Below are 24,171 nucleotides of genomic sequence, written 5' to 3'. Positions count from 1 at the left end.
ATATTTTTCGACGGTACACGATCGCGGTGTATCGTATAATAAACCGTTCGGTTCGACGACAATATTACACTGTTGCATGGAGCCGGGATCGGATAGGCCTTCGTCACCCTTGGTACCGCTTATGCCCATTCGTAAATTGTTGTACACGAGCGTGGTATAGTACCTGGTTTGTGTGTCCGACGTTGACGTTTTCGTCTTTATCAGTTGTGAATCGTGATAGGAAAAAAAAAAAGACAAGAAAAAACCAAAACGTTTGATTCGGGATGACGGAGTGTCGGGAATTTAACCATGACCCCTTCTCTTCCACTTCCATTGTTGGTCGGTGACTATCACGTGCGGCGGCGCATGACAATTGAGTGCTATAACTTATAACGTACACCGCCGACCACTCGCCTTCGTACAGTTATGACACATAAAGGTGTGTTACAGAAAGCGTTCTCCGACGCAGTCCCAAATAACGATGAGCTCGGTCGATTTTCAGCACTCGGCCCTTTCGTCGAATAACATTAAAATAGTTTTGAAACGATTTGTTCAAATTTCGTTTGAAATTCTATAATAACGATTCGAAAAAATGTATAAACCCGGATGCGTACTGATTTCTTCTCTCGACCAACCGACCGGTCGCGACCGTTGTGCACAGGTTACACTTCATGATACCTATGTGCGGTAAATCCATCTGTTTGTTGATCATCAATGTAGGAAACGAGGAAACGTTGCACAACGTAGTTCGCTCTATTTGTATACTCAATACAGTCTTATTTTTTCCGTTCATGTTTTCGATCTGTTTTTCCCTCCTAGTCGAAAGTAAGCCTAGTCCCGTGCATCAAGTAAGTAACCTCGTAATGTTTTTGTTCTCCTTGAACAGTTTTCGAAATCAATTTATGTTCTCTCGCCTCTTCCGTAGCTCGAACGCATCAAGTGTTGCTCAAGCAATACGATGTTACGAAAGAGAAGCACGGCAAAAACGTAAAGAATATTTAACGAGAAATTATTTAACGCGGTCACTTCCGTACACGCTCCGAAAAACGATAATAGCCGTTATATGTTGTTAATTTCAGTCGCGGACTTTGCGATTTCCTGCGGGTCAATGCTGCGTGTGCTCCGGTGAAACACAATTTCAACGTTTCACGATTTGACGGCACATACTTCGGAGCCGAGACCGTATTTCGTACGAGTGTGCAAGTTGTGAAAACACCGCGACAACGTTTCGTTGTTCGTTTTCCGTTGCCGCGTTCGACTCGCCTGTTTGCTTATTATACGCTACATGTCTAATGTCCCTACGCGTACTTGCGGCTGTACACAATTATACACTTCGATATGTATTATGATATCTGCTGCCGCGATCATTGTTTACCGAGCGCTAATGGAACATATTTCCATCCCTACCGAATACTATTGTCTCCGCATTCCGTTCGACACGTACGGTTATTATTTTCGATCCCCTTTCTTGCGCAAAGAAATACTCGTCTCCTACAACCCCGTCCGGGTACGCCACGTGTTTTCGAGTGGCTGTCCGGTATTTCGAGAATTCGACACGACCACGAATGATGTACGCGCTTTGCGGCCGAACAAACCTGAAATCCGATTGTGTGAGAAAAAAAACCTAACCCCGCCCGGAATCCGATGTAAAAAAAAATAAAACACCCGGAATGTATGGGTCGCCCGCGGTCGGTTAGCGTCCGATATCGTTTAAAATAGTATCCGTTCGAATCGTGAATCGACGTTAGAACCGAGGGTAGGTATTAATTCTTACGGAACATCGGGTCTAAGGTTCCTAGGCTAGTGATTCTCAAACTTTTCGCCACATCATCACGGACGCCGGCAACGTCACCGATGTTGTGTCTGTCACTTAGTTCGAAAGGCTCAGTCGCCAGCCCGATTATTTCAGTACAAAATTGTTTTATTCGATGGACTATTGTTCGGGGAAAATATTGTACCATAATTACTTTTTGGGTGTACACTCTGTTTTACTGCTGTTTTACTATGTTACGAAATACGAATAGACGTCTTGTTGTAGTCTTGTCGACGCGTACAGTGCTATGCGAGACATGATTCTGAATCCGTTTTTCTGGATTTAACAATCGCTTTTTAATAATACTTTGTTTGCGTTTAATAACTGTTCAATCGATTTCGTTCAATTCTTGTGTACTTTGAGCATAATAAGTACTGGTACTGGTTCGATGGAAACAATTTTCTTTCGCGAAAATTAAATGAATCGTTACTCTTAACGGTTCGAATACGTATATTATAACGTCCCGTTTGACTATGTACATGGAAAACGGTAATACAAACAAATAGATTTCGAATGAAATTACGTAAAATATCATTCCCACACATTCGACGTCTCAAATGAGTACATAATGTGTACGCATTATTATTTTAGCAGATTTCCCAATTCGATTGAGTTAGGCAGTTAATGGGTAGGTGCAACGTAAGGGATTGTTTTGAGCTACATTTGTCAAGATTACCAATTGCGTGGTTTTGACTGTTTACCGTATATTTTCTTTGCACAATGATCTACCCTAATAGTATATTGCATCGTGATGATCACTTTTTTTCTTAAATTATTGCTCATTGAGTTTCTACATTTTACGACTGCGAAACGAAAAAAAAACCCCGTTTAAAATAATCTAAATATCATAAATGACCAGTGAAAAATATCAATGGTGATGAAATATTTGATAAAACATGTTAGGGGTGGTATACACCCACACGAAGTACCAATATATACTTTCGGTAATTTAATATTTCGAAGAGAAAAAATTTAAACCCAGCCGTTCGATTAATGATTTTTTTTGCACTTTACAAACAAGATTCTTAAACTTGAACCCCAAATACTTATAATGATATATTAATATTTGTAGAATCCGAATCAGTTCTTACATCGATCTGTAGTTGTGTACTATCGTGTATATCTATTAATGAACTACGATAATACATCCAATGCATAGCAAACGAAGGGCTACGGGAAAAACGATAATAATCAAAAACATATCCGATAGTTATATCATCTTGACATTTGTTTCAAAAATTTAATGTAATTACTTTTTTTTATTAATTTCATTAAAAATTAGTTGCGTTGCCACGATCAATTTTTTTTTCAATTATTTCGTACTTGGTATTTTAGATTTTTGAATTTTGAAACTTTATAATTACAATACTAAATGGTTTAGGAATATTAGCTATCATTGTTTTTCCCCACGTAGCCCTTCAAATATGATCACTACTGATGAGTAGGTACTAGAGCTCTGGGGGGTCGACCCGATTCCAGTTATGCTCTTAGTGCGAGTCGAAGAGGCCGGGCCCGGGTACGCGCTCATGAGTTGTTCGGCCGGGCTAACGAGACATATTACACGATATCAGGGTTTATTTAAACGTGCGTTTGAACACATTTTGCGTAACTCTAAATTAAAAATGCGCAGTTGTAAATGCTATCTATAAATAAAATTTCTCACAATAATAAATTGTAGTTATCGACTTCATGGCCGACTGCAGATTATAGGTCCGTCAATCATCAAATTAGGTTTATTAAGACTGTTATTATTATTATTATTATTATTATTATTTTATTATCACAATATTGTTATATATTGTCCACATTGTGGTTTATAATCATACACAGGGAGTAATATTTTTGAGAGTATAGTGAGGGGGTTAAGTTTTAAGTTTTGTGCACTTCTAAAAGAAATATTAAAATAAGCCCTGCACGACGTAGTAATCGTCACTACAATCGTAATGTTGGAGATTCTCTGTCGGAAAACGTACACTCGCACGTCGGCGCATTTGAAACCAGTTTTTCCGCATTGGTAATATTATAATACTTCGGTGGTTTTCAGACAAGAAGCCTTGGAGTCAGCCATCAGTGAGAAAGACGCGCATCTGGCGCTTTTGGAGTTCAACGGCATGCTTCCGACCAAACAACAGACGGACGTGATCGACAAGCTGAAAACCGACAGGGCCCGACTGATCAAACGTTTGCACGAGGAAGTTAGTAGGCTTCTGTAATTTTATTGTACCGGCGATGGCGTATTACGCGTATTACGCTTTCGCCATCGCCGTATTGTAATTGGGGCTGCAAGTCGAACGACGTTCGTGATGTTTTTCTCGAGCACTTTCCACACACATGGTTCATCGTACGTTTTGACGAAAACTGTGGAGGCATCGACAAGATTTGCGAATACGATCTTACGGTTCGCCTCGTCAGAGGAAGTCTTTACGTACACGTTTCCATTAAAAAAGCTAGTTAAAATTTTGCTTATTTTATATTGCATTTCTGCAAGTATATTTTTCAAAAATTTAATTAAAAAAAAAAAAATCATAGACGATGATACGAACAGCAAGAATATAAAGTTACAAAACAACTCACTTATCTTGTATAATTTTTTTAAACGTCATCACAATAATTGTGATAATAATTATTGGATAAGACGAAAATTAGAATGCCATGTTTAAATGTATTATTTCGAAGTTAAATGTTGCATTAACATTTATTAACGATTTTTTGGTAATATTTTAGTATTTTCATGTTCTCGAGTTATATATGCGTGCATTTTTAATTTTTTTTTTTTTTGCATCCCAATACTATTCACGATAATATTTAGCGTGTATCAAGTACGATTACGTTCAGTTTTCCCTTTTTACATATATTTTTATTTATTTCGATTTTTAATTTTTCCAGACCGAAACGGCTATCGAACTCATTCAGGAAGCGGCGAACGCGAAGAACAACAATTATTGAAACGCATTGACAACAACCGTTACGATGTTTGCGTTGTTTTCGTGACGGACTAGAGTCTAACGTAAGTCAGGTCCGGTTGACAAAACGCATCATATTATTGTAATATTTTACCACGTACACGCCGAATCCGGACCCGGACTGATCCCGCGCGACAGACTACAGTAATTACCTATCCCGCATAAATTAGTTCCTATACTATATATTTACGAAAAAAAAAAATTATTCGATGTATAACTACTGTTTTTGATTGTCTTCTTAAATTTAATACTTTTTAGAATATTTAACGATTTTGTCGAATACTACTCTAATTAGTATAATATTATAATGTAAAATTTTTTTTTTCCATTCTACGTTTGGAAATCCAATACGCGCAAGACACATGAAATCAATTTATGTATAATGTTGTAATTAAGAACGGGTATTTTTGACTTCGAATCATATAACGAACCGCGTTCCTATTATACAATGTTATACATAAACCCTAGTATTAAGATATTTATAATTATATAAAATTAATCGGTAAGTGAAAAATAATAATTTCGTCGGTCGCGATTTTTTATTTTTATTTTTTTTTTTTTTTTTGTGATTTTCTATTTTCTACGCCGAAGAACAATTCATTTTTAATATTGTTACGGCGATTGTTAAATCGTGCGAAAAATATACCATCTGATCCGAATGATACATAAATATTTATCATAATATGTACAAGTATAATACAATATATATATAAAATATAATATCTCTCCGAGATTCGCCGTAAATTATTGAACGTTTTTCGGAGACGTTTTCGATTCTAAATCGGGTTTTTTCTTTTTTTTTTTTTTATACGATAGGAAACGTTCACGAATTATTTGATATTTCCTACGTTTCGGCATATTTTTATTTTATTTTATTTTTTTCTAACAATCTGTAAAGATTATTATTATTAATATAACTATAATACATACCGAAATTGTTCACTAGATGTACTTGGACGTTTGCAACGCACCGGGGGAACTCGTTGAAAACTACACAAATTGAAAATTAATCGTAGACACAATCGTTTCTTTTAAAAATATAAAATATTATACACGCGCAGATTCGTTTTTGTTTATGAAATTTAGGGACTATGTACATAATTAACAAGAAAAAAAAACTTATAATTTTAATACTGATTATAAAATTGTTGCTGTTTTTCATTAAACGACATTTGAAACACAATCTATTTATATAAAATAAAAACGAAAAAAAAAAATCATAAAATCGTACACCATAAAATGATGATGGTCGTTGTTAATATCATGAACCAGAATGTTAAGAATGATTTTGTAATCAATATAATTATTAAAAAATATTTCTTATATAAATTAGTACAATATATGGAAAAGCCTAATGAAAGAAAAAAATAATTAATTATATAATATATTGATGATATAATACAATACAATACCTACTACTATATAATAATTTTTTCTCACGTAAAACAATTCCCGGACTTCGTTATTATTCAATAATACCAATTATAATATACAGATTCATATTCGATTGTAATATTGTTTTTCCGTCGCTCGGCATTTTTATTTATATATATTTTTTTTTTCACCTATATTCTCGTTTCATGTATAAAACGAAAGAAAAGCGAAAGAAACGTACAACTTGTGCGCGTTTGGTATAATTTTTTCTAATTTTTTTTTTTTTTTTTGATTTCATAACTTATCCACCTTTACGAATATAGTATCTTTTTTTATCGTACCGATATGATTATTAAAAATATATGTACATACATAATATATATATATATGTATGTATGTATGTATGTATGTATAAATATAGTTATATAGTTTTAATAGTGTCGTTATGTACATGGCTTTTTTCTTTATTTTTTTTCCGTAGGTTACAAACGTATTGCCACTAATATTTAGATTAACACTCATACATACATAATATTCACTTGTATTTACACTCACACACATGCACGCGATTTACGTACGTATACTATACAGACACCGAGTGCGGGCTATCGGGCAAAACAGCACGCCGCGTTGCGAATACCCAACAAATAATATACAACCGAACGAGAATTAAATCGATAATAATTTTATTCAGCGGATTAAAATATAAAAACAAATAAAAAAAAAAACGGTCCATTTATATTATTGCGTATCGGTTGTGCGTGTATATTATTTTGTTTATACAATATTACACAATATATTATTACCATGCATGATTTCGCGGTGGGAGACGTGTGCGCACGTTTGGGACTTACGAGGAGAAGAAAAAAAAAGAATAAAAAATAGGGGGAAAAAGAATTCCAATAATTATATATATATATATATAAAATATCTATGTAATGATAATAATAAAATATAATACAGTAGGGAAACTATGTGCGATTATGTTAAACATGTTATGGTTAAATTTTATGGATCATTGTTATATCATAATAATATGGAATTGTGTTCATAATATATATGAATAAAGTTAAAAAATTAAATGAATTGTTTTCTTTACCGTCCACCACACACGTACCTATACCATACATATATATGTATGAAAATATAAATAATATATTATATTTTCGATTTCCCACGGCTGTACGCGACTCCTGCGGGGTGCGCAGCTAATAGTGTTATATCGCGTATACAGCGCATTCCTTGTGCGTGGTTACATTGTGTACCGTCTCATCATTGTGCACCGTACGCGTATATATGTGTACAATATATTATCGTCCCGTGCAGGATCGGTCCTGTATTCATATTTTCTTTCACGACTTCCCCGCGGACCCGTAATGGACCGCACGTTTCGTTTTTCGTGCAAAAATTACACACAAAAAGACCCGGTCGCCTGTACAGGGGCGTTGGAGTCTCCGCCGTATCGGTCGCACACGCACTCGCACGCGATTCGGTCGTTGCAACAGCAGGTACGTGCACAATACAAAAACGTTGTACCTTGTACGTCGCGTCCCGACCCCGAACGTACAAAGCAAAGGAAGTGGCGTCGGAGTTGAATAATATATATATATATATATATCTGTACGCGTTACTATTATTGTACGTTCTATTATAGTTTATTGTCTGCATACGTGGAAAGCAGTACGAGTAGAAGAAGAAGAAGAAGAAGACGAAGGAAAAGGAAAAATAAAAATAAAAAAAATGCCGAAACAAAAATCATTAATACCCTGGCCGCGCGCGGGCGTGTGCGTGCGACGTGTATACGCCGACATACGTTCGTATACATATATACGAGTTACGAGAAGAATTTTTTCTTTCCGATTCAATGATTTCATTGTTTTCTTTTTTCCATCCGTCTCGAGAGCCTTCTCCTGACTAGCATTGCGGTTGCGATAAAAACGTTATTTTATTCCGTACATTTCTAGTGTAATCGGAAATTTATGTTGGCGATGGACAGCCGACGTTCGCACAACCCGTTCCATTATATTTAGAGATGTTAAAATACGGTATTTTATTTATTTTTTGTATAATAACGTATTATACCTGTATTAAAACCAGTATTATACTGTATAGAACCTTGAAATATCTTAAATTATAAGGTATTTAACAAAGGTGATAACTGTTAATTATGAAATATAAATTATTTTAAAATGGAATAATTAAAAAAAATAGCTAAAAAGTTAGAAAAAATTAAAAAAAAACACAAAATACAAGAATTATTCACCGAATTCACCAAATTAATATTTAGTCATGCTATCGATTTAAACAAAAGTCAAAAAAGTTCGAAAAAACAACGGCTAAAATATTCATTTCGCCTTGATCAATGTTACGGCGTGTTTAGATCCTTATATTTTCGATCTGCACTTGAAAACAGGTGTTGTTACCTTAACATAAAAAAAAAATAAATAATACCGACAAATAGTTCATAAATTATACACGATAAAACTCACCGACCGAGCACCTGAAGACTAAACGTTAACAAAAATTAAACACGTCATATTTAACTTAATTTTCAAAACTCAATGTTGGACATGACTTACTAATATAGTGTTGCACGGTGAAACCCAATGTTTCAACGAGATCTCTGAACCGCGATGCAACACGAGTTTCGGTTGGTTGTGCGCAACGTAATCGGGCGACACGAAAAGCGGTTTTCAGTTATAATTTTTTCTCGAAGGTTTCAAAACTAATTTTTTTTTTCGAAATCCTTTTACACCGTTCTGAATTTGTACGAAATCTTAATTGGGCAGCGGTCGCGGTAGCGCGGAGCCATGTCCGCGACGTTGCAGCAGTTATCGATCGCGTTCCTCTACCAGAAACTGTCAGATCAAATACGTACGCGCACGTATACGGGACGTTACGTCAATTACTACGGTCTGTACAGTTCAATACGGTCTTGTTTCAGCAGCCGTGCATAGGGACAGATTACACATCAAGTGATAAGCCAGGGCCGTATTCAGTTCAGGGCAAGAGGGAGTGTGGCAAGGGATGCAATTCTGAGAGGGGCGCAAACCAACACTACTTATGTAATATTTTTCACGAAATATGAAAAAGATGTATTAAAACAATTTCATTTGATAATGTCATTGATAAATTTGCTTCTGTAAAAGCAAGAAAAGTCCCATTGTAATATTGTATTAAAATCAATTTAAAATCATTTAAAAACATTTGAAGAAAATTATATGTTGTTTATAATGTACTGATTGTTTATATTTTAAAGTAATACAAATAGTTATTAAAGTTTATTAGTAATTATTACCTTGTATTGTATGTTTTTATACATGCTTGATATATCTCAAATGAATATTTGTAAATTTCCCATGGGTGGGGGGGGGTGGTATCCAAGGGCGCCACCAGACCTCAAAACGGCCCTATGATAAGTGTTCGCGGAGACGTAGAGAAACGTCGCTCGTATCTAAATGAGTGGGAATCGTCATACTTGTGACCGTTTTGGTACTTACTCTAAACGACATTTAACGTTAATTGACTGATATCAGTGAACGGGAGCATTTTATTTTATTCCGTCGCATAGTAATTCAACAACGATTGGCTGTGAGCCGTATCGTCGTGCGACACCGCAACTAATTGAGTGATCGACCGTTGCTGCCAATACTAAACTTGATTGTACAAACAAAAACCGTACGGTCGTTCTGCAAGACTCTTCGATACGACGACGACTGACTCACGCTCTCCGACGGACGTGGTGTCTTCCTACGCATGACTTGCTGTACCGAAATCGCTGAGGAGATAAAGTAGAACAATATTGCGTAGTACGTCTCGTCCGTACTAGTCATAGTTTACAGAATAATATTATTTAATCGAAATTGAGGACAGCAATTTAAAGTAGAACAAGGTTGCACAATGTCTCGTCCGTTTTTTGTCATCGCTCACAAAATAAAATCGTACTCAGGACAAAATGCATACTAAAATAAAACCAACAGGAGTACATGACACAACGGTTGTTAATCGGACAAAATAATGATAGCAAAAAAAAACCCCTATTGCAACAACCATCATTTAAATGGAACATAAAATATTCGTTTGACACATTCCTAATCCGACGTATTATTACGGACGAACGTATAAATTTGCACTGCGGGTTAAGATATATTTCACGTACAATAGACGAAGTATTACGAATCGCTGTAGTTCGTTGACGAATCGGAATCGATTGCAACACGATAAGACACCGCGAATCGAATATATGATACACTGCGGCGCACTAGTGGCGGTGCGATATGGGTTTGACTGAAGCGATTGCTTCATGGCTAAAACACGATGGGTACGTGATGCTGTGTGACAGAAAGTTTAATACACAGTGACATATTGCTAAAATAAATCATGGGTATACGCTAGGAGCATACCCAGGAATTTCTTATGAGGAATTCCAAAATTTTTATTTTATCTGTTCTCTAATTATAATTATAGTTTAACTCAATACCAACCAATTACTGTTAATATACTATAGTATGGTTTATACATTACAGGTATATTATATAATCTATTAACTTTGTATATTGAAAACAATGGGAAATTGAAATACACTTTATACTATTATTATACTATAAAAATCGTTGAGTATGTAGAAATTTCAATGGGGGAGGGTCCGGAACCGAAACCCCCTTGAGTACACTCTTGCTACAGTTATTTGTCAAATTACAAGCTATATGCTAGATACGGCCGTATACCCGCATATCATCAATTTCTCGTAAGCTATACGCCATGGATAAAAATAGCGTATTGGGTATACGCCGTATACACCCGTATACCTTTTAATACACCACTGTTAATACATGATTTGCACATAAGACGTAAAACATGATCATACATAATTTGATAGGATCCTTTAATTTTAATATTTAATTGACTACAAGTACAATCGATTCGCAACTCGAAGATTGTGACTTGGAAAAGCTGTTGAGCCAAGAGTTAAAGTCCACCCGTGCGTAGGATCTGGGTGAAGTTCAGGCACGTACACAAAATTAAATTTCGGGGGGGAGTTTATAAAATATAGCAATACAAACTGTACAGCAACATAATAAAACATTTTATCCTTCCTTACTCATTATTTTTTACTTCGTTTGCGATATTTTGAATTTGAATGATTTTAATTTTTTTTTTTTACACCAAAACTGAATAATGATGGTTAATCACTATTTCTTTTCGTTATAAAAAAAAATAAATCAAATATGTAATAATTAATAAATTTAGTTATTTAATCACTTTTCGTAAAATACAACTAGCGCAAAAATAACCATCACACTTTTGTACTCACAGATTATAACTATTCAAATACCGAACACAGACTAAAATTGAATGATAGTTTATTGTAGATTAGCATTGAAATAGGAATTTTTGGTGACCGATCGTGTACGGAAAATAAGATAAGATTATTGACAAAATGTAAGTTTACCAGATATATTATATATATCGCAATGATACAATTCTCACATGTGCATATTTCTCAGTAATCACCTCAATCATTCAACTATAATACAATATATAAACTTGTATTACATACACAACTAATAAACAAAGAAAACAGTCAACAGCAAGTAATAAAAATATTTTATTATAATAGGTGTATAATTTGACTTAATTTTCAAAGAAATTATTTCGGGGAGGGGTTGAACCCCAAACCCGCCCCTGTGCCTGGTGACGTTAAACATCCGATGGTGTAGGACGACTGAAAGCTCTGGTGATGCACCGATCAACTCGGGTTGATGGAGTTCGCGGAGTCCACGAACACCAAGAACGGGCACCAGTAGCCAATGCCGGATTACCCATCAGGTGGAGTAGGCACCCGCCTTAGAGCCTCATTAATTTAAGAAGCCCTGTGAAAACGGAAAACTATATTTTTTCACTTAATAATACCAGCGTTTTATTTACGAATTTAAGGAACAAAAGCCATTATGAAATATAATATTTATATTAAGTTGTAGGTGTTGTATGTAGTAATAATAATAAAATTATTTTGGAAAAAAAACAGAAATAATATAATAGTTAGATAATTAATTTTTCTAGCAAATAAAACAATTTAATAAACATGATTTTATTTATTAATAATGGTTGGTTATTATTAATTAAAGCTGTTTATTTTTATTATTGGATCGCAATGTTAAAGATGTATATAAAAATAATTTTGTGGGACTCAAAATTTAAATCGCCTAGGGGCCCACTAATGTTTAATCCGGCACTACCGGTAGCCATCGCATCGTCGTTGAGCGGACGAATGCGGCAACATTACGAGGTTTCCAACGTCGACGCGCCATCGCCACTTGCCACGTTCATATTTTCACCCGCGATCTTACGCCCACGTACCTCCATACGGCACATATATATGTTTGTTCGATGCTTAATAAATGTTTTAAAAAGAATTAATATGTTTGATAAATGTTAAATATCTATTGGTTTCATATGTTCTGAAACGCCGAACTAGGTGTTAGGCCGTCCTCCCACTAGGGCAACGCGACGCGACGCGACGTTGATGCAACTAAAAAAAATAGTTGCCAAGCAAAAAATCGTACGATCTGATTTCGTGAGTTCTGCACACTATAGACGATGTTTCAGCAACTAAAATTGGTCAGTTGCAAACATGTCGTTCTCTGAAGATGACGATGCCATTGCATTATACTGGTATTATCAAAACCACAAGAAACGAAAAATGAAAAGGAGATATTGGGTACATCCATACATACAGAATAATATTAATTGTCGTATTTTTGTTGCCGCAAATGAATTAATACAAGATGACGTTAAATTTCAATCTTTTTATCGAATGTCGAAAGAAAGTTTTAACTATATTATATATATATATAACTATAATATATACATATTTTGTTAAGCCTTATGCATCGCTGCAATGGCAGTGGAATAAGTGTGTATAATTATTAATATTATGGTCTAAATATTTGATAATAATTTTCTTTTAAATTTGTTTTGAAATAAGTAAATGAAAGTGTATTTAAATGCATATTATTATTAATTATTATTTGTATTATTTAGCTATTGTATTATTTTTTTATTTATTAATACGGTAAACTGCATAACTTGTTTTCATATCTACTTAATACAATAAATAAATATAATTCATACATACCTATTTGTTAAAAACAAAATACTATACCTAATATCGATGACCGATAATATTAGTTGTCGAATATTCTGGATGCGTTGAGGTAGGGTGGTAGAGTTTTTAATATTAGTACATTGTTCTTATTTTGTTTTTAGCATTTACTTTAGACCATAATATAACATATTATGTTACAATAAATAATATGAACTAATAATAAATAGTATTACCTGTTTCTTTAACTTCTTCTGCAACTTTTGACCATGTCTTTTCTGTTAAATCGTTTCTAGCGTATTCTAGTAATTTGTAATTATATAAACACGGATATTTTTCCACAGCCTCAACTAACACACACTCTTTTTTCGACATAATTTTATAATTATAGTAATCTATATAATAATTATATTATATAATACTATTACAATGAAATAATAAAATATAATGAAATAAACACGAGTATAATTCAAGTGATGTAGTGGCAACTATTCATCAAGCGACTGACAGCACTAGTCGCGCGCGATTAGTTGTTGTCGTGTCGCGTCAGTGGGAAGTCCCCGATATATTTATCCGTGTTTTATAAGACAAACGATTATCACGCGATATTTATTTAAAATCGCGTCGCATCGCGTTGCCCTAGTGGGAGGACGGCCTTAGACGTTCGTACGATTTTCAATTTTCATTTGTTTGTAAACGTTCGCTTTCGAATATTAACATGTTTTGGGTTCAACACGAAAAATCCAATACATATATATATATATATATTCAATGTTGCGTATGGTTTCTATTTTAAATGTTTTTAATGCCAATCGTATATAAATGTGTTTTCGATGCGTTGGGGTCGACAAATGCTGTGCGGATCGTAACTGGCGATATCCCCGTTGCGCGGCTGAGAATAGATAACCCGCGGTAAAATCAACCCGGGCAGGTCTCACGACTTGAACACGTAAAGGCGACCGTCGTCCGTTGGACTGCATAGGTAGGTGACGACACGTTTCAGCGAAGGTTTCCCGCTATAGCCATAAAAGTGCCACCACCGATGGCAATGCGAACACGTGAAACATAAACATCGTTTTACAAACTGTTTGTAAAAAGAAACGAGTTTCGAGTAATCCTCCGATAGTGTAGGTGTATTTAACAGAAAGAATGATTAAGTTCGTGTTGTTATATTGATCCGAGTATAAAATAATGTTAGACTCTATGATGTAAGAACAATATATAGGTCAACGTGTAATAACAACTACTGGACAATCAATGTTCAAGCTTGAACATATTACGAAAAGACGATTACTATTATCAATTGACTTCGACTTGTTTCTGTACAAAAAGTGTTATCCATCATAAGCAATGCTAATTTCACACGTTCAATCCCGGGAAGAGGAGGCAAGAATATCGTACATTTCCGGATGGGTATGTGGTATACGTGATATGCCATACAAGTAAATAATTAATGTGTACATTTTTTGGGAAGGTATACATTTGTCTGTCACTTAAACACTGATTATAAAGCTAAAGTACACATTCTAAACAGTATAATAGTGTGTAAAAACGTTGTACGGAAATATTTAAAGAAATTCTTCATGTACCCGCGAATACATGCGCACCCGCAGGGGGGAGGCAAAAAGGGCCATTGCCCCTACTGGGAATTTTTGTTTCAAAACTATTGTTAATTTAATACCACGCATATTAATTATAACATCATTTTATTGAGATCCATTTATAAATTTTAGTAAAATTTATTATATTTTTAAATAATCTAAAATGTAGAATCTTGAACGTATTTATTAGTATACAATGTTTACACATGATTGCATATCACTTAAAACTATAAATTCTCCCGAGTACTGATTTCTATGGTATTTGATTTTATTCTCATCTATTTCTATTTCTACACGTTGCTTTGGCCCTTAGAATTTTAATCTTGCCCCGGGTGGGATTTTAACCTGCGGGCGCGTTTGCGCGATTACAACATTGAATAAGTAGCACCCACCGAATTATTTTCTCTTAACAATGCTCACAAATTGGCTATTATTCTAAAAATAATATTTGACCTTTATGAGATTTAAACTATTGAACAAGTCCAATTGAAATGTCTATTTCCGCCCATGTTTACTGAAATTAAGATGAAGAAAAATGATCTAAACGGATAGAATGTCGTACGGCATTTAATTATATATGTATCCATATTGTGTACATTTTAATTAAAATTACCTCGTATATAGGTTTTACTAAAATATCACGATTTTCATCCAATAAATTTACTATCAATATATATATAAAAAAAAAAAATAGTTTTCACAAAGCAATACAGTATAATGACTGTAAAATAAATAAAGATCTAGGTGTGACGTGTGAGTGTGAGAACCAAATTTAATGGATTTAAGATGAAATGTGCGATCGATCTATTTGAATTGATAACAATGGTTACAATAAAACGATACGATTGCAGAGTTGATCACGATAATTCGGGAAGTAACATATTTACCAACAGAAAACTGCACTAAGGTACCGGCAAAAATAATCTAATTAAAGAATGTTTATCACCGTCTCACACAGTGCCGCAAAAATCGAGTGTGCAGAGTGTGCACACAGGAACCGAGCCTCGTACTATGTATGTACTCGCATTATGTGGCATCAAAAGTTCAAACTCTCAAATATGTATCACGATAAGGGGGCTCAAGATTTTGATTTGCATACAGCCCTTGAGTAGTTCAGTTACGGCACTGGTCTCGCATCTATTAATTTATGATTAATGAGATGACCGAAATACATGTGTTTCCTACAAACTATAGAGTTTTTTTTAAGAGTACCTACCAAGCGTTAAGTATAATTTTTATAGGTTTACAAACTATCATGAGTATACTACACATGGAAATGACGGAAAACTGTACATTATATTATTATACTGAAACTAGCTGACCCGACAAATGCTGTTTTGTCATAGAGGATATTTTTCTATAAAAAAAATAACTAATCTATATACATATAAAAATGGAGCCAAAAATGTATAACCTATTGTTTTTTTACTAATATTGTCATAATTAGCGTTAAATAAAATTTTTAAGGATCAATTTTAATAAATTATTAAAAAAATAAATGTTTGATGTTTTTCATTTTTATATTTCGTCACCGTTCACAGCACTCCATACCTCTTCCATTCATATTATGTTTGATAGTTCACTTTTAATCGTAATTATAATTTAAAATACATCACGCGCATGTACTTCATATCGCGTCAGCTGGTTACTGGTTGCACATTTTCAGTGAAATATACGACGTGTTTTATTTATCTTCTGGTACGTATACATTTTGCTTCTGAATGTATCATAATTATTACAATGCAATAAAAATCACTTATAGTTACGTTCTAGGGATAAGAGAAAATAGGTCACAATAAACAAATAATGATAATTCCATAAAAAATACCTTTCCTACGTGTGTTGTACATTTATAAGAATATTTTAACTCAAATAACTTAAATTGCCTTAATAATCTTTATTAAAAACAGATAGTGTTTAAATAACTTTATGTGTAAAAGTCTTATGTGGGTACGACCATAAGATATTTAAAAAAAATCTGTGTTTAATAGTTTCAGTATTTATTATACATAAACATAATTTTTTTTTTTATTATATATATTTTACAAAAAGTATATTATCAATAATATATTAATTATCATCATGCGAATCGTGGGTGATCTACCCATTGCTACAACCGATTTAATTTCTAAAAGATTTTACTACAATTGAATCTATTCACTTCTAATCGGCTTGCATTGCATAAAAAAAAAAATTCAAATGTTTTTAAATATCTAGACCACTAATTAATATTATTTCGATCGATATTTTAACTATGGTATTATGGTTACGAAATCAAGTTTTGTGAGAAAATAAAAAGGAGAAAATTATAAGGAACTTCGCATATCATAACACGGACATTATTTAGTTACACCAGTAATAACAGATATTAAATGTTTAAAAGGCGTTCTTGAAACCAAACGCGCTTAAATTTAAAGTAAAAATAAAAACATTTAACTATTTCCCAGCTTATAAGATCGTCTTTTTCCATTTTACAAATGTCTTGTACGTAGACTTACAGGAGATCAATTTCCCCTCGGTAGTTAATCCTTTTTTGTAGCAATAAAGTCATATATTTTCTAGTTCAATTTAACTTTCTGCAAGGAATTCTCCCCAAAAACGTGTTCCACGCGTAAAGATATAATATATATAAGCACATTGTAAAGTTATTAGGCGACTGCGGATCATACAAATGTCGACCGAGGACAAGAGATGAAAATATAAATATATTCAAATTTAAATTCGAAACTCGCGTTTATAGACTCTCCCGGTCCAATGTAGTTGTACTAAAAGTGAACGAGGCGACTTTAATGGTTCTCCGTGGGCTTATACGAAAAAGGGTGTCTTGACGTGCAGCAGGAAGTAAAGTTTTGTTGCCAGAGAACGGGTATGGGCTTGAAATATAGGGATGAAATTAGGGGAAGGAATCGCATTCAAAAGCGTAAAACAAAACAATTCGCGTGCAAAAGCAACTCTTTGTGAGGGAATTTAAAAGGAAGAAAAAAGCCATTTTACCGTACTGGTAAATTGGTATGGGTATGCCATCTAGATACTTGTCAGACGAGAGCGTGTAATTAGATTTTCATCTAGTGAATATAGTGAAATTTAAATATTCAAAATAGTATACATATGTCTGCAAGATACCGGTAGGTATTTACTTTCATAGTTATAAATTAATATATTACTATGTGTATATTATGTTGTATAATAAGATGTATAGATAAATACGTATAATATGTGTAGGAAACATAGTATTAAGTAAACAGCGATGTTTCGACCGTTACTGTTTACGCCATGCATCGCGCTCGTTAGAGCTATCACAACTGCCTATTTATCAATATTAGTTGCTCATTAAAAGTGAATGTTTATATATTTATATAAAAACCGAACTTGCCTCATAGTAATTCGCAATACAAACGAAATTTATCCTCAACGACATCACCTCCGTTGTCTCCAAAAGCCGTCAATAAGAAATAACTCCATCGTCTTTCCAAACAGATATGCCGCACTTTCAGAGGATTTAACCTCACCAACTGAAGTAACCAGCTCTACTCCGGTTCCAGTTCCAATTATTGTTGAAGGAGAGATCGTATTCGATCACCATATTTCCGGCCGGAACCGTCTTCAAATAACAATCGTAAACTGCCTTCAATATTTATCAAAAATATTTCCAACTTAAACGGTTTAAGAGTTATATCCTTATCATGGGATCAGATGGGTTTACCCTATCTTCATCAAAATACTTCTTAAAAATTACCATACCAAACTGCACACACCACGAGCAAATTTTGAATTACCTCAAAGCAACTGAACTATCTTTCCACACATTTGTTCCGCATCATACACGTCTAATCGTGACGTTCATTCGCTACCTTCATCATTCCACACCCATAGAAAATATCTAAATATCCCTAACCTAACTGGGTTCCTCCGTCCTCAGTGTTAGTAATATTATGAATAGGACCAACAACTAGCCGATGTCACTTTTTGCTGTTGAACACGATGACATCGAATTCAATAAGAACATATTGAAATTGACAATACTATTGCATTTTATTGTCAACATTAACAACTCCGCCCAAAATGCGAACGACTTCAGTTATACAGGCACACGTTTATGTATTGTTCGCGTAGTCCTCGCTACGTCGATGGTAGTATCACTTCACCACAGATTGCATTATACTACGTGAACTATCGGCCAAGTGCGTTCTATATTTCGGTGCTCACACCACCAATTTTAAAGGCCGTCCGTCGTATAAACAGTTCAAATCGTCTCGCAACAAGAAAACATCACCCAGCTCTAGCAGAATCAAATGCGCAAAACAACTCAAAAAGCTCCATCAAACGAAATCTAATAAGTTTGTGGTTAAACTCAACATAAATCTTATACTGAAACAGTTACTTCTGATTATTATCCACTAGACATCGTTATAAATATGTGACCACAATTGACTTCTAATTTAAATTCTGTAATTTGCCTTGTAATGTCCCTTCTAACCGAGGTTTTACACAAACGTTTATCTCCATAGATAATATTATTTCACTTGTTATTCAACGATTGTTCATCGTATTGGGTCTATATATTTTTTTATTGTGCAAACAATCTAATCTTATAATAAGTTGTTATGTAACATTATTCATCTTATTGTATATGTTATTTAATTGTCGATCTGTATTATTCTTGTACTGAAAGCTATAAAAAATGAAAAATAAATAAATAAAAAGTACACACATACAATTGTTCCAAAGAGGACCAAATGCAAACTCGCTGTCGATAGTCAAGTGAATGAACATTCATGTCGTATTGTTGTTGATTTACTTGGACGGAAAGAACACTTTTATTATATGATTTCAATTGGGAATCCTTCAAATAAAACGTATATAATGTATGTATTATGTATATACGCACTGGCATAGTTTTCGTGACTTCCTAAAATATTCATAACGCGTCCTCACGTTCGACAATACATTTGGATCGTTTTATTTTTTATTTTTATTCCAACCCGTTGGTTTTTTATACAAAAAAAAACTCCATTCGAATATTTTATTAACTACGTTAAACCTCATACTGTATGCGCCTAAAGAACTATACTATTATAACAATATTTGCCTAATGTGTGGCGCGAAAAATTACATCGCCATTTGTTTTCGATTTTCAAGGTTCGATTTTACAATGCTTACGCGAACATACGATTTAGTTGATCCGAATTCTCGACAAAAAAATATTTTACAATTCAACATACGACGAAACTCTTTCGATTTTTCAAGATTATATATATTCAGCTCAATCGAGCTGTTGGTTTATCAGTGTTCTAGGTCGAATACAATTGTTCGCACTCGTATCACTCATCGTTGATACGTTCAATACTTTTTGAAAATAGTGAACGCTGTTCCCGTTACGGTTACGTAGGACCACCGCGGCTCTGTTCACAATCGTGTTTACCGTATGCGATGGTTTCTCATGACTTTCAAATTCGAACGCACCCTTTCTAACGACTCACCCAGCTCCTGGTTCGAATTATTCTTTTGAATCAGGTATTTGACTACGTCGCATTCTCACATTGTCGAAGACTTGACGACTGACATGGTTCTCTGCGTGCTCTCTTATACGCAGATGGATTTTACGTGCGCTAGTATATAATCATAATATTATTACGCTGCGGCGTATTCATTATACATTATGGGCGTATTGTATCGTCGTATGCCTATAACATGATAAAATATTATAGTATTAAAGATCTCATACTCATCACACCGCGTTACCGTATCCGCATCGACTCGTCCTTCGTAGACAACTAATCCCAACCTTATGATATGCGCAAGTCGAATTTCGCAAAGCATGTACAATACGTACAGTGAAATCCCTCTGAAATAGCCGCCGTATGATTTCGTCACATCCGAAAACAATATCGTCCGGTTCCTTTAACGAACCGATGTTGAATATTTGTCCAATAAACCGTCGCGATGGGACGCGATTAAAAAAAAAAGGAAAAGGAAAATCTATTGATTTTGAATTAATATGTTCGAACCGTCATTCGAGGGCCGGGAGAAAAGTTCGAACGGTTAAATCTTTTTACAAGTTCTATGCGTTTTATATAAAGCGGGCGTACGCGGAAAACTTAGATTGGATCTCCCGAAATAACATCCCGGACGTGTGTATTCGTAAAATGTTCGCGAAATACAACATAATATAATATAATTCATTAGAAACATAAATAATCAGGGACCCCGACACGCTGACTGCGTAATAGCATGCTGTCTTTCGGTGCACGCATATCAAACGGCACGAGGCGAGATCATGAATATACATTAAAATAATTAACCGTGGATAATTTATACGTGTGATAAATGTTTCACGGTGCCGGCAAACCCTACGCGCGTACACCAATACCTAAACTCGTAGCGTACGACTCGCGTACGTATAGCCATGCAGAAGACATGTGTCCGCGAAAGTTTAAGCAGTTTAACGATTTTAATTGCTTCGCATTTATGAACGGATCGTTCGCGCACAACGTGTATGATAAAAAAGCAAAGTTATACCGTATCTGCGGCATGGATAATGATAATACATCGTGACCCGAGGGAAAAAAAACGACGGCGTCAGAGGTATACGTTTATTGTAAAATGTTTCGTAAAAAATAATACTAAAAAGAAAAAAAGACCGTGGCTGAGATGCATTAAAGGTATACAAAAAAAAAAAATCGATTTTTTTGTACTATCTATACCCGTCTTTATCATAGCCTATATACGAGTAGTATGGATGATACTACGTGCTAAGCAGTGAAGACTTGAAGAGGATGTATCCGAATCAGGTGATTCACAAAAATGCTCGTGTTTGAACAAAATAAATAATGATAAATCGCAGTATTACAAGTTTTATATTTTTACTTTTGGAATCATTCGTAAAACACACAATTTTTACAAACTATTAACTATGTATATATATTGATACTCAAATTAGTGGTATCAGATATCACATTTAAAATGTATTATGAACAATGATAAAAAGTTTGGCGTGGCTGGTGCGTAAATATTACTTGAGATCTATGGTGGTTCTATAGGTGAGCGATTAGGACAATCGCTCACCCCGCGTGTTCATAAAAAAATAATTCGGGCTCTTTAGATGTTTTAAACGTCCTAATCACGGATTAAAGCTGATTAAAAATAATCTATTTATACAAAATTCAAACATCACTTATTCACTGACTGACTGACTGAATACCGTACATTAAAAACTACCATACCGAATAATTTGAAATTTTTAGGAAATTTACTTGTTCCTAATTACAGGCGCAATAGGAGAGAATTTTTCATAAATCGTATTTTTAGGGGTAGAAACAGTATAGGATTCTGGGCTGGAAACATTTTGAAGTGAAACGAGGAATTTATTGGCTTATTTTGATAGAAAATATAGTGTATTTAGTAATTCGAAAAATGTTTTTTCCGAATTCTCTAACAGTTTTCTTAAATTTTTTTAATTACAAAAATCCAACGAAAAGTTATAAAAAAACGACAAAATTTACTACGTGTAGATTTTCGACAAAATCGAATTGGTATTTCATCGTAACGCTATTAATTATAATCGTAGAGATTTGAAAATTATAATGAATGTTTATATCACCGTTTGCTATAAATTGTATCATCGAAAATTTCACGTTTTCTTAGCTTTTTTCGAAAATGTTATTGAATAATTTTGGTTTTACAAAATGCTTTGAATTTACGAGTAATATAGAGTTCCCCATTCATATGTATTAAGATTGATAGAAAAAAAATTAGGTTTGAAACGAAAAATAAATTTTATAAGAGTTTGAATATTCAATATTGACAAAACGATAAAAATCATGAAGTTGTACCGTCCGTAGGCATTTAAAATTTTCGATTTTTCCTAAATTTGAATTGGCTATACTCGTAGTTAATAAACACGAGAGAAAATAATAAATACAATTTTAATGTTATTTACTTGTCTACTGAGATACGTTTTGTTTTGCAGTATTTTTAACATTAAAAATGCAACCTATCTAATTAAAAAATTTCGTTCTGCTACTATATCAAACAGTTTTAAAAATATAAGGGGATCCACCCGATCTATCTTCTTCACTTCGAACCGTTATACGAGAGTAATGTGTGAATGCGTTCCGATTCGGACAAATTTTGCGTGCACGTCCGACATAATTTTTTTAATAGAACCTAATTAGATTTCTGTAGTCGGTTCCCGCGGTCAGAGGCGGAACTAGAAGATGGAAGATGGGGATTTATCTCCGGGCGTAAAATTTTAGATTAATCGTATATAATCGTATAGAAATCCCTGTTAGGGATTCGCTTAGCTAAAAGTCCAACGTCACCTTCGAAATTTGGTTTTTGTATTTTTGGATTAATTAGTCTTAGTCTCAAGGCATTATTCCGATCACGTGTGTTTGGTTCCGAAATTTACATGAAAAAATAAAAATTAATTAATCTACTAAAACACGCATTGTATTCGTATTCATATAACACGTTAGCTGGTTTAAATTACATAATTAGAGCTAAAAATAAATATAGGTGATAAGTAAAAATCGTTATTACTATTTTTTTTACTTTTGTCGGAATATTTCCGTATAATAGTTTTGAATCGTGATAAGAAAACATTAAATCCAAATACCCCGAGGACTTGCCACACACCGAACACGAATTAAAATTATGTGTACGTTTTAGAGCCCTTCAAATCGTGAACTTTGATCTGCCTGTACCGTTGATGTTCGTGTTTGCGCGTCGGATGTCGCTGGTGATTTACGAAAATATTTATGAAACCCTCTCGAAAAACACCGCCTTCGACAGGTTGCCAAATATGGAATTACCAAAAGGTTTACGGACGATTATTTCGTCTATATGCGAAATCAATTATAAAAAAAAACCCTCCACGAGAAATGTGACTTGAAAATATGTATCTATACGGTGCATAATAATAACATGTACGGACGGTTCTTTTTTACATATTTTTATCGTCCGAGGGCGATCCGCTCGTATTGACAGTGTGCGAAGAAGGCGGCGGTTATACCGTACCGTACACAACGTCTCGAACGTATAATATAAACATATTCACGGAACGAAGACGGCGCACCTGTGTGTGTATGTTTAAACGTGTGAAGGAGCGAATCGTAATAATTTTCGTAAAAAAACTGCAATTGTTAGCCCATCGGAGAGATATATGTGCAAGTATCATATGGGGACACAAAAAATAGTGATGTGTTCAGAGATGATAAGTGAAGTCCAAGGCACATGGAACTGGTAAACAGGTTAGTCACTGGTAAACAGTATGTAAATGTATTATTTATTCGATAATAAGATTTAAATATTCCGCGAAAAGTTCTTGTTTTTGTA

The 24,171-nt window shown here is 34.1% G+C and overlaps 1 protein-coding gene across 8 annotated transcripts in view; it reads left to right on the top strand.

Annotated features, from left to right (window-relative positions):
* Positions 1-5,274, top strand: part of LOC112684242 (trichohyalin) — a gene marked incomplete at its 5' end in the record, with an annotated part of 48,684 nt that extends 43,410 nt beyond the window's left edge. For all 8 annotated transcript variants that reach the window (XM_025555647.1, XM_025555655.1, XM_025555651.1 and 5 more), the window contains 2 exon segments: positions 3,837-3,987; positions 4,679-5,274. In XM_025555647.1, coding sequence (XP_025411432.1) covers positions 3,837-3,987; positions 4,679-4,738 — 211 coding nt within the window.
* Between the last annotated feature and the right edge of the window lie 18,897 nt (positions 5,275-24,171).

This window comes from Sipha flava, unplaced genomic scaffold (assembly GCF_003268045.1).
Source record: "Sipha flava isolate LNK unplaced genomic scaffold, YSA_version1 247_pilon_pilon, whole genome shotgun sequence".
NCBI classification, from domain to species: Eukaryota; Metazoa; Arthropoda; class Insecta; order Hemiptera; family Aphididae; genus Sipha; species Sipha flava.
The sequence above is the reverse complement of the archived record's forward strand: the minus strand, read 5'-3'. Positions and strand labels throughout refer to the sequence as shown.